A 17,239-nucleotide genomic window follows, 5' to 3' on the forward strand; every position below is an offset into this window, starting at 1 on the left:
AACAGAGACCTCTTTGATCATTTTCCATTAAGAGAAAAGGAAAAAGGAATAGCCGTTTATTAGACACCCACTTAAGGGGCAAGCAGTCTGCTAGGATTACAAAAGGTAAGGAATATTATTCCTCCTTTTCAATAACTCATCTGAGCCTAAGTAGTGGGAATGAAATGAAACATGCAGAGGTAACTGTAAAGGATTTGAAGAGGTTTAATGTTACCGCTAGGACCAAGGGAGTCAGCTCTCTTCCTGCATTTGCCTCCTTTCTGTGTGCCCCTCCAGCCACCCTCACCACTACCAAACTTCCTAATATTCCTGCTGCATTGTGAGGTAACACGTAGCAGAATCTAAGACATGATGCTGTCCCAGAAAGTGTAACATTTTCTTCCTCCCAATCTTTTCTATTTCCTTTCCCCAACCTCTATACTTCTTTAAAACTGAATGGCTATTTTAAATCCACCACTAAAGTGTAATTCATACTATGATTTATCAAATTACATTTAAGGCAGCAAGTTAGAAAGGCAAATATTTAACTGTATGAGCTCTAGGACACATAACTTAGGACCTGGTATTTGCGGTAGATGGCTCTGCAAATTCTTGTTGAGTTAAACTGGCATTTGAGAAATTTCTAAATTTCTCTTTATTTATGTATTTATGAGATTCTATGTATTTATTTGATAGAGAGAAAGCACACAAGCAGGGGGAGAGGCAGAAGGAGAAACAAGACTCCCCACTGAGCAGGGAGCCCAATATGGGGCTCAATCCCAGGACCCCAAGATCACCACCTGGACCGAAGGCAGCTTAACAGACTGAGCCACTCAGGCACCCCTTTATTTAAATACAAAATAGGGACGCCTGGGTGGCTCAGTGGTTGAGCATCTGCCTTCAGCTCAGGGCATGATCCCAGGGTCCTGGGATCGAGTCCTGCATTGGGCTCCCTGCATGGAGCCTGCTTCTCCCTCTGCTTCTGTCTCTGCCTCTCTCTCTCCGTGTCTCCCATTAATAAATAAATAAAATCTTTAAACAAACAAACAAATAAATACAAAATAACCAGGTCCCACATTTGGCTGAATTCTGATACTCCTGAGTCCTGCATTCTACTTCTTAAAATGATTTCCCATGGCTTCACAGAGTTCACTTTGACAGCCTGGTCTTCCATTCATACCATGGCAAGGCTTGAATATGATTTAGGAAACCATTCTCCATACTCACCTGTGTGTCTTTGTTTCATGCCATTACTCCTGCTTGGAGTCCCTTGCACCCATTTGTCAGGTAAAGTCTCTCACATTCTTTATGGTACTTTGCAGGAGCCACACACCCCCATGAAACTTACCTTGTCCTCTTTGGCCAAAAATGACCCTCCCATCTCTGAGTTCCTATATACTTCTGTTTACTCCCCAACCATGAAGGTTACTCTTATAATTGTTAAAGAGCAGAAATTTAAAGAGTGAATTTTAAGGATCTAATTGGCCTTATTAATTCATTTATGAATCGGTCAGAGTCCTATCTAACAAGTAGAGGGGAGTTCTGGAGGGCAAAAAGGAAAGATTTTTAACGGCAGGACAAGGAAATCATAAACAGAAAAAAAGGATTATTTGGAGTGAGGTCACCTTCTATGGGGGACAAGGGGTCTTGATTTCCACTGAGAGGTTGAGAGCACCCATGTGACAGATTACTTTATTGGTGTTGATTCGAAAATTTCTGACTGACTGGTTAAGACTACATTTCTGGGGGAGGTTGAAAGTGCAATAACTAGGTTGGGTATTAAGCACTGGTTTGGTGACTTGACCTAAGTAATGCCATTTTGGGCATGTGGGTTTTTTTTTTTTTCATTAAAAAAATAATATATAGCCTTTACTATAGTTATTAGCGTACATATCTCATCGAGTCTATTAGATTTAATCATCTAGAGGCAGAAATTCCATGCAGTTTCTCAACTGGTGTCTTGTAGAAGTGGGATAGTCAGTAAATGGGAATTAAATGAATGAATGGAAAATGAATACAAAAACAATACAAGTCACCCCTCACCCTTTTAGAGAAAGGATTTTAAGTTACTTTATAAGCTACTTATACTGAATGCTTAAACAGAGAGTGATTTTTTTGTTTTTGTTTTTGTTTTGTTTTGTTTTGTTTTTTTTATTGGCGAGGAAAGAGTTTTATTTGGATGGAGCCTGAAATTTGGAAGGAAATATTTTAAAGTTCTACTTGGGAGCTGAGAAAATGAGAACAAATGTCAATCTTTCCATTTACTGCAAGTGTTACAATAAGAAAGCAAAGTCACACCATTGTATTGTCAGCTCTCCAACAACAAGAATATTTTAGTTCTTAGCATTACTCCTAAAGCAGAAGAAACTGATGAGCAAACAAAATGAGACCCCTACTTCAAACAAGTGGGCCTTAGAAGAAATAATCTCCAGCTTCTGATGTAACAGCCTACTTCTGTTGACATGGATGTGGGGGGATTTTTTTTTTTTTTAAATAGTTTCCACACCCAGCATGGAGCCCACCACAGAGCCTGAACTCAGGACCCCGAGATCAAGACCTGAGCTGAGATCAAGAGTCAGATGCTTGGGGTACCTGGGTGGCTCAGTAGTTTAGTGTCTGATATCACCTCCGGTCATGATCCCAGAATCCCTAAGATTGACCCCCATGTCAGTCTCCCAACTTGGTGGGGAGTCTACCTCTTTCTCTCCCTCTGCCTCCACCCTCCCCCTCAAATAAATAGATAAAATCGTTTTAAAAAGGTGTCAGCTGCTTAAGGGACTGAGCCACCCAAGCACCTCTGTGATAAAGATTTAAGTGAATTATGCTTTGATCACAAGGTGGGTGGCAGTGATTGTTATGTATAAATTGCTTTAGATGTTATATGGATCCTATTTCTCTCTTCCATTGGGTTGGGGGCAGCTTTCCTTGGGTTTTTCTGGAAGCAGTTTTCTGATGGAGGGTGTGAAAGTGTTTTGTGATATACTTCCAAGAAAAACTCTATGGGTATAAGAGGAACTGGGAAGAAAAGGAGGTAAAGAAGGAGACATTGAACGAAGCCCTGTGGTGGGGAATTTTTCCATAAAGAGTCTCGTAGACAATACAGGTCAAGTCTGTCTAATAGAAATGTAAGCCAAGCCACATACATAATGGTATTTTTTTGAGGTTTAATTGACATATAGCATTATATTAGTTTCAGGTGTACAACATAATGATTTGATATTTGTATATATTGTGAAATGATCACCACAATATGTTTAATTACCATCTGTCACCATACATAGGTGCAAAATGTGTTTTGTTTTTTGTTTTTGGTATTTCACATCTATTCTTTTTTAAAATAGAAATATAATTGGCACACACATAACATTAGTTTCAGGTATATAACTTAGTGATTCCACTACATATATGTCCTTTTATTTACATTTATTTATTATTTATTTTTAAGCAGGTTCCATGCTGGGAGGCAGCTATAACTCCCAACGTGGGGCTTGAACTCATAAACCGGAGCGCAAGAGTTGCATGCCTCACAGACTGAGCCAGCCAGGCCACCCTGCAAATGTTAACCATGTAATTCGAATGCAAAACCATCGAAATTACACAGTTCATATCTTACAGCTTTTGTGCGCATGTGTATTTCATCTTTATCAGAACTGCCGAAATACTGTACAAAACTAGCTCAACCATTTTATTCCACTTCTCACGATACCTGTATGTGCTATCACACTCTAATTTTGGCCTAATGATAAGGAAGTGCCGAAAATAAAATAAATTATGGCTTGCCCTGTCTTTCCTATTCTATGCCATTATTTTCAGCATAAGTAATGGGCTATTACTGAGAAGCAACAGGAGTAAGAAAGGGTGTGATAGGGTTTCTTGTTTGTGTTTCTTAGAACACAGTTGCCCTCTTTCTGTGTTGGAAGCCGAATTCTGGGTGGAACAGAAAGTGTGGCCTCTCGGAGTTGTCAGTGTCCTTCCCTACACATTTGTAGATGCAACCTGCTTACCGTATACTAGCTTTGAGTCTCATCAAACTCCCACACATTGTGAACCCTGTGGAATTCTGTGTTCATGTGCATCTCAAACTCTATGTGCACAGAGAGCAGCAAGAAAGAGCAGACCTATTGCATGCATCTCCTCTGCTCGCATGCACTCTAGTGTCCCACCAGATTTCACTCACAAAACACAAATTCAAACATAAAGTTTTTCAGAATTTCAAGAGAATGCAGCAAATCATTAGACTAAGCTCAAGGCCTTCTGAGAGGCAGAGCCCCGAGTGACAGACATCACTGGCCACACACCTACCACATACATTTGCACCAAACACCTCAAATTCCTTGCTAGTTGTGGAGAGACTGTTGCTACTTATTATCTTCTCTCCTTCTTCCTTGGTTAATAGAACCTCAATTTATTTGGGTTTATTTTTTTAAGATTTATTTAATTTATTTATTTATGATAGTCACACACACACACAGAGAGAAAGAGAGAGAGAGAGGCAGAGACATATGCAGAGGGAGAAGCAGGCCCCATGCACCAGGAGCCCGACGTGGGATTTGATCCCAGGTCTCCAGGATCGCACCCTGGGCCAAAGGCAGGCGCTAAACCACTGCGCCACCCAGGGATCCCTTATTTGGGTTTAAAGGGGGTTCAGTGGAAAACTATTTGCCAGCAGCTTGTGGTGCTACCAGAGCCTGTGAAGTGCTTTTGGTCAGTCAGATGCAATGCTGAAGTGTTGTATGGGATTTGGGGAAGCAACCCATTCCTCCTTCCAAGCTGCTTAGAATACAAGCTGTGACAGCTAGCATGCCAGCAGTCATCTTGGAACATGAGGTGGAAATTAGGTTCTCTAATGAAGCAGATAGAAGGTGCCTGAGTTCCTGAAAAATCATGGAACTGCCACATGAGTCCTTGTCTGCTTACCTCAGGGCTTTTGTGTGAGAGAAATAAATCTGTATTTAAACCATTACTCGGTAGTTAAACTATTATTAAAAATAAATAAATAAACTATTATTATTATTAGGCAACTTTATTATATGCAGATGAAACTCATCCCAATTTACAGGTAAAGTTGCACTAATTCTCATAGGTTAACAAATTAAGTTAAACTGTGTTTCAAATACAGATCTTGGGCGGCCCTCAATTTGTTATTGGGTAACATGTTTTGAAGCCCCTGGCTTGAATGGCAACCATTTCCAGTATTAGAGGCACTTTTCCTCTTTCTTCCCAGTTCAGGGCTATGTTCTGGTGCTCTGAGATTGCTACAGTGCTACCATGCAATGTGTTAGAATGACAATTATAGTGATAATAGGATAATATAGGAGTATAAATTTTTTCTAAGTAATTTAAATACCAATATCTTGCAATGAGTATGGGAAAGAAAATCATTAAAATCCTTGTGAATGGGCAGCCTGGGTGGCTCAGTGGTTTAGCACCGCCTTCAGCCCAGGGTGTGATCCTGGAGACCCAGGATCAAGTCCCATGTCGGGCTCCCTGCATTGAGCCTGGTTCTCCCTCTGCCTGTGTCTCTGCCTCTCTGTGTGTGTGTGTCTCTCATGAATCAATAAATAAAATCTTTAAAAAATAAAATAAAATCCTTGTGAATAATTGTAAGACGACCTATACAGGAGATGTTACCATAAGTCAGCTAACCATGAAAAATGGTTGCTACCATTAAAGAAAAATTAAAGGAAAGAGATCAAGTTGACTAATACTGCCATCTAGAGCTACTAAATATCAAAACTACCATTTCTTATCTATAAGGAAACTGAAACTCAGGATTTGGGTAGGTCAGGATTTTTTGTTTTGGGGTTTTGTTTTCAAGTTGTTATTTAAATTCCAGTTAGTTAACATAATGTAGTATTAGCTTCAGGTATATAATATAGTGATTCGACAGTTCCATACAACAGCCGGTGGTCATCACGACATATGCATTCCTTAATCTCCATCACCTAATTTCACTCCTCTCCCTCACCCCCTCCCTTGTGGTGACCATCAGTCTGTTCTCTAGAGTTAAGAGTCTGTTTCTTGGTTTGCTCCTGTCTCTTTTCCCTTTGCTTGTTTGTTTTGTTTCCTAAATTCCACATAAGTGGAATCATATGCTCTTTGTCTTTCTCTGACTTATTTCACTTAGCATAGTACTCTCTAGCTCCATCCATGTTGCACAAATGGCAAGACTTCATTCTTTTTATGGCTGAGTAATATTCCATTGTGTGTGTATGCACATCTTCCTTATCCATTTGTCAGTCAATGGACACTTGGACTGCATCCGTAATTTGCCTATTGTTGATAATGCTGCTATAAACATCAAGGTGCATGTATCCCTCTGAATTAGGTGGTAGGTCGTTAGGAAATGTTATTTTTTCCCCTTTCTCATTTTCTTGTCTTCCAGAAATCACTGCTTGGGAAAAATTAGTAAAAAGAAAAATTAGGGAGTGCCTGGGTGGCTCAATCAGCTCAGGTCATGATCTGAGTCCTGGGATGGAGTCCCTCATTGGGCTCTCTGCTCAGTGGGGAGTCTGCTTCTTTCTCTCTCCCTCTGCCCCTCCCCCTACTCATGCTTGCATGCTCTCTCAAATAAATAAATAAAATCTTTTTAAAAAATAGGCTATTGGTATGAGATATTAGGTATGAAAAATGTTGAAAGATTGACTTTTTCAAGATTTATTTATTTATTTATTTATTTATTTATTTATTTTAAAGATCTTATTTATCTGTTCATGAGCATCACAGAGAGAGAGGCAGAGAGAGAAGCAGACACCCTGCAAGGAGCCCAATGCAGGACTCGATCCCAGGACCCTGGGATCATGCTAAGCCAAAGGCAGAAGCTCAACTACTGAGCCACCCAGGCACTCTCAAAGATTGATTTTAAAGGTATGATGACAGTGGATTCTTACTGTTTTTCTGCCTTTTTACTTGACTGTTCTCTGAGAAAGGGAAGCTCATGAGACACAATTGCATGGTGGAAGGAAAAACCATGTGCTATTCTACTCACCTATCTGTAATTTGAAACAAATCAAACACTCTGAGCCTAAGGTCTTTGTGAAATATGAACAGTATTCTCTCTCATGCCTATTCATTCCATGCTTATGAGGACACATGAGGTAAAATAGTTGGAAGGATTTTGTAAAGTATAAAGTAAATACTAATACGAGTGATAATTAATATCTTTTGTGGGGCGCCTGGGTGGTAGAGTTGGTTAAGTGCCCACCTCTCGGTTTCAGCTTAGGTCATGATCCCAGGATCTTGGGATCAAGCCCCCAGACTTCCAAGTGGGGAGTCTGCTTAGGACTCTCTCCCTCTGTCCCTCCCCCATCCCACCTCCACCTCAGCCCCACATGCTTGCATACTCTCTCAAATAAATAAATCTTTTAAAAAATTAACTTCTCTCTCTCTAAAAAAAAGAAATACTTAAAATGAGGACTCAGGGCCTTTTTTTTTTTTTTTTTTTTTTTGGCTTTATTTATTTGTGAGAGACGAGAGACAGAGAGAGAGGCAGAGACACAGGCAGAGGGAGAAGCCAGCTCCATGCAGGGAGCCTGATGCGGGACTCAATCCCCACAACCAGGATCACACCCTGAGCTGAAGCCAGACTCCCAAGCACTGAGCCACCCAGGCCTCCCCGAGGGCTGTCTTATGCTGATGATACCAAACTCTTATAATTTGTGCCTGAGGAAAATGATAAATACTTAGGAAATTACTATTCAGAAAAAGGTTAGATACAGTGCATACTGAAATGGAACCAAAAGTCTGAATATTCATTTCTCACCACTCATGAACCCTTCTGTCCAATACATATTTATTAGCATCTACCATGTGCCAGGCACTCTTGAGCTAGAAAAACACTTATCATTATTGTTAGAGAACTTAAAATGTAGTAGTCAGGAGAGTGGAACTGCAAGCATATAAGTAGATGCTGCAATAGGGCAGCCTGGGTGGCCCAGCAGTTTGGCGCCACCACCTTCGGCCCAGGGTGTGATCCTGGAGACCTGGGATCAAGTCCCACATCGGGCTCCCTGCATGGAGTCTGCTTCTCTCTCTGCCTGTGTCTCTGCTTCTCTCTCTCTCTCTCTCTGTCATGAATAAATAAATAAAAGCTTTTTAAAAATCTTTAAAAAAAGTAGATGCTGTAATAATACAAAGAAAATAGTAATGCCAATGATAGTTAACATTGACTTAGTCACCAATGACCTCAATTTTGCCAAAGCTAAAGATTAACACTCAATCCATCTTGTTCAAAAGGCAACGGGCAGAGGTGATCATTCCCTCGTTCTTCACTAGCTTAGTGCACACCCCATGTTCCTGGTTTTCTCCTAGGATCAGTCCCCTGCGACATGCTAGCCACATGCACCTCCCACTGAGTGATCTCATTCAACCACCTGATGACTGACTTCTCACTTCTACACTGAGGACTCCCAATTTTATGATTCCACCTTGACTTTTCTGCACAACTCCAAAATGGTTGATCTTACCACCCTTTCTATAAGAAACATCTTTCAGTTATTACCAGACTGGATTCCTGATCTATCAGCCCCAAAACGAAGCCTTCCGCAGGGTTCTACATCCCAGGAAAGAGAACAACTGTTCACCCATTTGCTCAGGCCAACCTTGGAATAATCCTAATCCTTTTCTTTCTTTCTTTCCTCCTATTTCCATTTTTTTTAAGATTTTATTTATTTATTCATGAGACACACACACACAGAGAGAGAGAGAGAGAGAGAGAGAGAGAGGCAGAGACACAGGCAGAGGGAGAAGCAGGCTCCACGCAGGGAGCCCGACGTGGGACTGGATCCCAGGTCTCCAGGATCATGCCCTGAGCCAAAGGCAGATGCCCAACCGCTGAGGCACCCAGGGATCCCCTCTTTCCTCCTATTTCCAGATCATCAGCAAATCCGTGGACTCTTTCAAAAATGTCCTGAATGTGATTATTTGTTCTCTCCTGCCTTCTAGGGTATTGCCGTAGTCCCAAGGTCATCCTTCAGACCTGGTCTCCCACAGCAGCCTCTCCTAACTGGCTTTTCTTGTACCATTTTTATTCTATTATATTCCACACAGCAGCCAGAATGAATCTGCTAAGACTGAAGCCAGATCATGTCACTTCTCTGTTCAAAAGCTTCCAACTGCTCTCCTCTGCCCTCCGCAGATACAAGGCTGACACACTCCCTCATTTTCTATGTGCCCTAGGCTCTCTGCACAAATATCACTTCATCAGAGAAGTGTCCCCTGAAGTCTTATTAAAAAAATAGAAGTTCCGGGGTGCCTGAGTGGTGCAGTCAGTTAAGCATCTGCCTTGGGCTCAGGTCATGTCTATCCAGGATGGAGCCCACCATCAGGTTCCCTGCTCAGGGGGCAGCCTGCTTCCCCCCTGTCCGCATGTCCCTCCCCCTGCTTGGGCTCTCCTCTTTCAAATAAATACACACATACATAGAAATAAATAAATAAACAAAGATACAAGTTCCTTCTACCTCCATCCTCTATTACTTTGTTACTTTTCTCAGCGTTGCCACTGACATTATACTAAGTATTTACCTTTTTTTTTTTTAAGATTTTATTTATTTATTCATGAGAGACAGAGAGAGAGAGAGGCAGAGACACAGGCAGAGGGAGAAGCAGGCTCCATGCAGGGAGCCCCATGTGGGACTGGATCCCAGGACTCTGGGATCGCGCCGTGAGCCGAAGGCAGACGCCCAACCACTGAGCCACTCAGGTGTCCCGGTATTTACCTCTTTATAAACAGGAGAATGTCAGCACCCTGAGGATTTTGCAACTCCAGCGCCAAAAACAGCCTAGAAAAGGGTGGATGCTCAGATGCTTTTATTTTTTTTTTAAGATTTTATTTATTTATTCATGACAGAGAAAGAGAGAGAGGCAGAGACACAGGCAGAGGGAGAAGCAGGCTCCACGCAGTCAGGATCACACCCCGGGCTGAAGGCAGCGCTAACCGCTGAGCCACCCGGACTGCCCTCGGATGCTTTGTTAAGCGCCCTAAGCATCATTCTAGCATTATGCATTATCTGTTGAATTGCCCTGACATTAGGTTTGCTGCGTTGCTGTCCACATTTCACTGACGAGGTGGCTGCAGCACAGCCTGGTTAGGTAACCTGCCCAAAGTCCCACAGCTCGTGCGTAAGCTGCTTAGCCGGGAAGGAAGTAAACCCCGGGACTCCGCTGCCGAGCAGTGGGCGCTCACGTCCGAGCCCCGAAGGCCATTGGCCGGAGCCCGGGTGACTAAGGGCGCAGGGCGGCGCTGCGGCGGGGCGCAGGGAGCGGGCTCCCACCGAGCTGTCAGAGCGGGCCGGGCCGCCGAGCTTTGCGGTCTCCGCGAGCCAGCACGCAGGGTCGCTGCCCGAGGGCGCGCTCGGCCGCCCGGCACGCGAGCGGGATGTACCTCTCGTGGGGCCCCGGCCCCCGCGGGCCCGTGAGCCGGAGGCGGGTCGGCCTGGGGGGCGTGGAGCTGCGACAGGCGGCCTCCGGGGAGCGGCACTCGCTGCTGCTGCTGAGCAACGGCCAGGTGCACTCGTGCGGGGACAACGGCCGCGGCCAGCTGGGGCAGAGGGGCGCGCCGCGGTCCGCGCAGCTCAGTGAGTGCGGGACCGGGCTGCGGGCGCGGGCGCGGGCGGGCGCGGTGCTGGGCCCCGGAGACGCGGCCCGAGAGGCTCTGAGCTCCGGCGCGCGACTTCGTCAGTTTCGGTTTCCGGGAGCGCAGTTTGTTTCGGTTTCCAGCGCATCTTAAAAGCGAAACCGAGAGTGAAACTTCCCGGGACCGCGCTCCTTTGGAAAGGGACGTGCCCCCCCCCCCCTCGCCTTCCCAGACCAGTCCCAGCCCGCGCGTCTAGCTGCCGCCGGGCTACCTGCCCAGGTGCTAGGGGCTGGACAGCTCTAACTCGCTCAGAAGTACCCCGGGGCAACTGTTTTCTTAAAATTAAAAAAAGTCTAATAGCATTTTTACCTTTCCTGATTATTATGGAAACCCAGGAAAAGAAACTGCCTATAATTCCAATACCCAAAAGACAACTACTAATATTTTGATGTATTTCTTTCTTGCTTTATTTCTATTATATATTTACTTTTATAAAAGCATGTCATTAGGGCAGTCCGGGGGCTCAGCGGTTTAGGCCGCCTTCAGCCCAGGGCGTGATCCTGGAGACCCGGGATCGAGTCCCACGTCGGGTTCCCTGCATGGAGCCTGCTTCTCCCTCTGCCTGTGTCTCTGCCTGTGTGTGTGTGTGTGTGTGTCACTAATAAATAAATAAATTCTTACCAAAAAAAAGCATGTCACTATATAGTTTTATATATGTAGTATTTCTTTTTTAAAGATTTTACTTATTGAAAAAAAAAAAAAAGATTTTACTTATTGATTCATGAGAGACACAGTAGGCAGAGGGGGAAGCAGGCCCTGACAGGGAGCCTGATGTGGGACTTGATCCCCGGGCCCTGGGATCGGGACCCGAGCCGAAGGCGGACGCGCAACCACAGAGCCACCCAGGTGTCCCGAAACTCATCCTTTTAAACAGCAACCATTGGGGCGCCTGGTTCAGTGGTTGAGCATCGCCATTTGGCTTAGGGCCTGGTCCTGGAGACCGGGATCGAGTCCCACGTCGGGCTCCCTGCGTGAAGCCTGCTTCTCCCTCTGCCTGGGTCTCTGCCTCTCTCTCTCTGTGTCTCTCACGAAAAAATAAACTTTTTAAAAATAAATAAATAAATAAATAAATAAATAAATAAATAAATAAATAAACAAACAAACAAAAACCATATTTCCACACAGACCGTGAAACACGCATGGAGCTTATCTCCCTCACAACTTTCGTGTGGATGTCAGGCCTTAAGTTTCTTTCTTCTTTAAAGATTTTATTTACCTATTCATGGGAGACACGGAGAGAGAGGCAGAGACAGAGCAGGGAGCCCGATGCCGGACTCGATCCCGAGTCTCCGAGATCACGCCCTAGGCCAAAGGCGGCGCTAAACCGCGGAGCCACCGGGGCTGCCCGAACTTTAGTGTGCGTTGGGAAGATGGGGAAGATGAGGAATCTGAGTGACCTTTCTTTTTGAAGAAAATAAACTTGTCTTAAAGTTGTTAAATTCATAATCTTCTGAGGTATTTTGTTCTGTTTTTTTCCTGAAGAACGAATTCGGGCCTTGGAAACTCTACACGTTGATCTCGTGAGCTGTGGAAAGGAACACTCTCTTGCTGTCTGTCACAAAGGAAGGGTGTTTGCATGGGGGGCTGGTTCTGAAGGGCAGCTGGGAACTGGAGAATTTAAGGAAACAAATCTTATACCTATGTAAGTATTTCCATTCATTCATTCATTCATTCATTCATCCAATAGTTTTGAGTTTTCATGTGCTAGGCACTAGGCAAGATATCAGGGTACAAAGGTGGTTATGACAAACACAGTCCCTAGCCTCAATGATGATAGTGTACCGAGAGAATGAGGCAGGAAAAAAACTTGTAACACCAATGATTACTTAATTAGAGTCCTATGAAGGAGAAGGACAGGGTGAAATGAGAACACGTGACTCTTCGATCTAATTCTTAGGTATTGGAAATAACTGTGGGGACCTACTCAGTAAATAAATATAAAATAGATGTAAAATAAACATAAAAAGAAAATAAATGTTATTTTAAAGTGAAAACATTAAATAGGAGATACAGAAAGAAATCTTATCGAACCACCTGACTAAAGCAGTCTCCTTGAAAAAAACAGCTTGAAATGAGTTTGTTATGAATCCAATTGCTGTGAAGACAGAGTGCCCAGTCAACATTTAAAAAAACCCTATGGAACTTTTCATACTCCTCTATTGAAGCCCTAAGACCATTCCTTATGCTAAGTTGATATATACAAGGTGATTCCACACATTTTCCATTACTGGGAGCTCCCATATGTACATGTAAATAATAGATGTTATTTGTTTTTTCTCCTTTTATTCTATTGTCAGTAAGTTTGCATGTCCCCTACCAACTGGATCCAAACTGGAAGAGGAAAAGATTTCCTCCCCACATAACCTTTTGGTCTGTCTTAAGCCAGACAGATCCTAATATTTTATATAGTGAGATGTAGGGAGAATTCTATCCTCACAAACAGCTTGCTCTAGGACAAATGATGACAAGCAGTCTGAATTGTGTGTTCATGAATTACATGTTTAAGACTTTTCAAAAGCATGGTTTTTAATATTTGGAAGTTACTTTTTATTACTTCTAGTTTTTAATTGTATAAGAGAGTGCTGTGGTTTGGGGGGAACAAACATTGAACTTGGAATGAAAAGACAAAGGTTTGAGTCTAGTTCTACAACATGATACATGTAACATGATTCCCTAGAGCAAACTAGAACTCTGAATTCTACTATATGAATTTCAACCATATGAAATTGCTGATAGTTATGTTTTTGATTCACACAAATGGCAATTTAATAGGATCTAACCATTTCTTCATTGCATAGGGCTTAAATCAGGTGATATAAATAACAGTGTTCTATAAATTCTAAAACCCTGTGTCATATGTGTATGAAGAAATTTATTTTTTAAGCCAATAAGTATAGAATAAAAGTTAGTACATGATATACTGCATTAAAAGTCTAATAAAAATCACTCTTGTATTAAACTGGATTCTGCTCTATACCTTAAAAATAGTTGGAGGGCTTTGAAATAAGGGTGCTGTGGAAAAATAAGGAAATAAAGTTATTTCTGGGAAAAATATACCCAGGTTACCAACAGTCCTAAAAATGATGGATGGATAAATGCAGACTTGTTGGTTTGACAACAGTTTCAGAAAATTAACTCCTTAAAATTACTGAAGACTACATGCCAATCAGGAAAATCACCATTACCGTGCTGTTTCTAAATACTACCAAACAGCTTTACATACCTGTACTCATCAAGAAAACTGTTTATTCTATAGAAAAAAGATTAAAATAGCCCTATTTGAAAAGAATGGAAAGGAAGAGAAAAGTTATTTTCCTAAACCAAATGTATTACCTGGGATCGTTTTAAATATCTGTCGTTCACTTGGTGAGCCACTCTAAAGAAGGATTAATAGATTTTGTATCATTTTTATTATAGGAAGATAAAAACTCTGAATGATATAAAAATTAAACAAGTTTCCTGTGGACACTACCACTCTCTGGCATTATCAGAAGGTAAAAAAAAAAAAAAGCCTTTTTGGATCTTATAAGTGTCATTACAAAGTAATTTTTTGAATATGAGTGATGCCTGTTGATTTTTAATGCACTGGGGCTCATTTTAATGCATTTAGAAGTTTTTGACTTTTTAGATTTCATAAGCTATATTCTTCATTTTTTTTCTATTTTCTTCGTTCTTACTATATTCTAAAGTAGTGCCTAATTCATTCATATCAATGCCATAAAGGGTCATTTCTGTTCACATGACCTGATCTAAGTCAGAATTGAGTAATGGTTTTATCTTGAACTTTGTCTTTTATGCTGAATTGTTGCATATACCAGCAAACTCAGCTAAACTAAGACCTATTTGTCTGTTTTACTTAGATCAAAGAAAGAAAAGATATCAAAATTATGACTTTACATTTTTTTCTACCATAGTCAGTCAAAATGTTTCAATGGAGAGTGCTGCAGTGGAAAAAATTTTCTCCTATCCTCTTTGGTTTGGTACCTGGGAGCCAGCAAATTTAAGAGACAACAGATTAACAAGAGAAAAGGCATACCAATTTTATTAGTAATTTCATGCATAGAAGTTTACAGAAAAGAAGTGAAACTCAAGAAGTGTTTAGACTTGAGGGCTTATGTACCCTTTTAACAAGGGAAAGATTTGGGCTTTGCAGGATGATCCATCATAGGGAAGTGACATGGAAATACATGTGAGAAACTAATGGAAGATAAGAGTTATTTTATTAGGAGTTATTTGTGAAGACTTATGTTGAGGAAGATTCTCCATCTCCGATGATGAGCCACTGACCCAACCCTGATGCAGGAGAAGAGGACAGCTTCACAAAGGGAAATATGTAACTTGCTTTTGGGTAGAGGAGGGCAGAGAATTTTCCCCACATTTGTGGATTCTCAATTGCCTTCAGCACAAAATAATCCTTTTTTTTTTGTAAAGATTTTATTTATTTATTCATGATAGTCACACAGAGAGAGAGAGAGAGAGAGAGAGGCAGAGACACAGGCAGAGGGAGAAACAGGCTCCATGCAGGGAGCCCGATGTGGGACTCGATCCCAGGACCCCGGGATTTTGCCCTGAGAGCCAAAGGCAGACCCTCAGCCACCCAGGCGTCCCCAGTTCCAAATAATCCTTATGCCAGAGAGGCAGATTTTGGGGTGGCATATTGTGATTGCCTTCAAGAGACACGTGATATTTGCAGATCTCTCAAGTGATGTCATAATCATAATTGCAGCAGGGCCATAGGGGCTCTGGATAGCCGACATTTCCTGGTAGCCTTCTGTGCTGCTACCATGTGAAATGCTTTACCTGTGTAATCTCATGTAATCACCTAACAATCACAGAAGCTGCACATTGTTTGTATCCTTATTTTAGAAATGAGAACATTTGGGCTCAGAGACTTTCAGTGATTTGCCTAAACTCACACATTAAGAAATAGAAATGAGATTTGAACCTACACCTGCTAACATTCCAACCCTAAGTGCTTAACCACTGTACCATGCGGGCCATGAGACCATACCATAGTCCTGTGGCTAATCGTAGAACTCGCTCCTCCCATCTCCAGTGATTTGATCTAGGGCAAGTTATTTAACCTGAGTCTCAATTTTCTCATCTGTAGGAGTACTGATGCCTACCTTATGGGGCATTTAGAAAATTCTGTGAAAGAAGGAACACAGTATATCCAGTACAGACTATAGCAGATAGCAGGGATACAATAAATATTAGTCTCTTTTCCTTCTTTACTTCCTTCTTCTTAATTATTGAAATAGCCTGAATTATTTCCTTGGGGTATTGATTTGCCTTTATACTGGTCCAGGCTATAAAGGTTGTATGGAGCCCAGGTACTCTGTGCATTTGCTATGGTGAACTATGAGTTCTCATAGACCTTCATGAGTTTGACATTCTGCAGTGTGCCCTCAGAAATACTTTTCAGTGGGATAAATAACTATAGAAGAGTTAAAAAAGAAAAGTCAGATATAATAACACAAAAATCTGAGCGATGTTCACATTCTTCTGGGTAAACAATGAAGCATTAGAAGACACTGATTTTTTACCTCATGTAAATTATCTATCTCTGGTCAAATTCAATATAAAATGTTGTTGGTCTTTTTCTTCCATAGGGTCATTCCACAAGTATTTATTAAGTGCCTATAATGTTTCCAGCAGAGAGGCTATAGCTGTGAACAAACATAAGACTCTGCTTCCATGGAATTTATATTCTGGGGGGTGTATAGGGGAAGTGAGCTTTAAACACACAGACAAATAATTATGTCATACAACATAGATAAGGGTATGAAGAAATGGGAGGCCAGGTAAGGTGATGGGAGCAAGTACCTGAGTGGAGAAAAGGAATCTTTCTGTTTTATAAAGGATGTTAGGGAAGCAATCGGTTTGTTTTGTTTTGTTTTTTTAAAGCAATCGGTTTTAAGATGAGTAGAGACCAAAAGAAGGGAGGGAGGGAGACATGATGCTAAGGTCGTGATCCAAAGGAATGATCTAGACGCAAAGGCAATGAGGTAGCCGCATGCTCAGCAGTATGTTCAGAAACAGCAGGGTCTCTGGAAAGGTCTGAGCCATGGGGAGATAAGGTCTGAAACATATCATGGGGGATACTGGTGACCTGGGGCTTGTGAGAATTGGCCTTTTATTGAGCAAGATAGCAGATTCCTGAAGGATTTAATCTTTTTTTTTTTTTTTTAAGATTTTATTTATTTGAGAGTAAGCAAGTGAGTGAGAGCGAGCATAGGAGCAGGGGCAGAGGGAGAAGCAGACTCTCTGCTGAGCAGGCTCCATCCCGGACCCTGGGATCATGATCTGAGCTGAAGGCAGACCCTTAACCAATTGAGCTGTCCAGGTGCCCCCTTACTTATTATTTTAAAAAGAGTAATCCGGCTGCTTTTCGGAGAAGAGACAAAGATGGACTGTGGGAACCCAGTGGGGTGCTACTGTAACCTTCCAGGAGAAAAGTGAGGGTGACTTGGTGGCAAAGGTGGTAACAGTGGAGAGGTGAGAAGTGGTCAGATTCCAGACACATTTTATTTTTTTTATGATTTATTTATTTATTCATGAGACACACAGAGGCAGAGACACAGGCAGAGGGAGAAACTGGCTCTTTGCAGGGAGCCTGATGTGGGA

The 17,239-nt window shown here is 42.1% G+C and overlaps 2 protein-coding genes across 5 annotated transcripts in view; both read left to right on the top strand.

Annotated features, from left to right (window-relative positions):
- Positions 1 to 3,765, top strand: part of LOC144304324 (uncharacterized) — a 63,911-nt gene extending 60,146 nt beyond the window's left edge. The window contains exon 5 of one of the 2 annotated variants that reach the window (XR_013371224.1): positions 3,425 to 3,765. The gene's annotated coding sequence lies outside the window, so the exon portion shown is untranslated. The remainder of the gene's footprint in view (positions 1 to 3,424) is intronic. The other variant, XR_013371225.1, reaches the window with a different exon arrangement.
- Positions 3,766 to 10,217: 6,452 nt separating this feature from the next.
- HERC6 (HECT and RLD domain containing E3 ubiquitin protein ligase family member 6) overlaps positions 10,218 to 17,239 on the top strand; it is a 55,496-nt gene continuing 48,474 nt past the window's right edge. For 2 of the 3 annotated variants that reach the window (XM_077882826.1, XM_077882827.1), the window contains exons 1-3: positions 10,279 to 10,553; positions 12,095 to 12,254; positions 14,030 to 14,106. In XM_077882826.1, coding sequence (XP_077738952.1) covers positions 10,355 to 10,553; positions 12,095 to 12,254; positions 14,030 to 14,106 — 436 coding nt within the window. In that variant the 5' untranslated portion in view covers positions 10,279 to 10,354. Of the gene's footprint in view, positions 10,554 to 12,094; positions 12,255 to 14,029; positions 14,107 to 17,239 lie in introns of all 3 variants that reach the window. The other variant, XM_077882828.1, reaches the window with a different exon arrangement.

This window comes from Canis aureus, chromosome 33 (genome assembly GCF_053574225.1).
Source record: "Canis aureus isolate CA01 chromosome 33, VMU_Caureus_v.1.0, whole genome shotgun sequence".
Classification (NCBI taxonomy): Eukaryota; Metazoa; Chordata; class Mammalia; order Carnivora; family Canidae; genus Canis; species Canis aureus.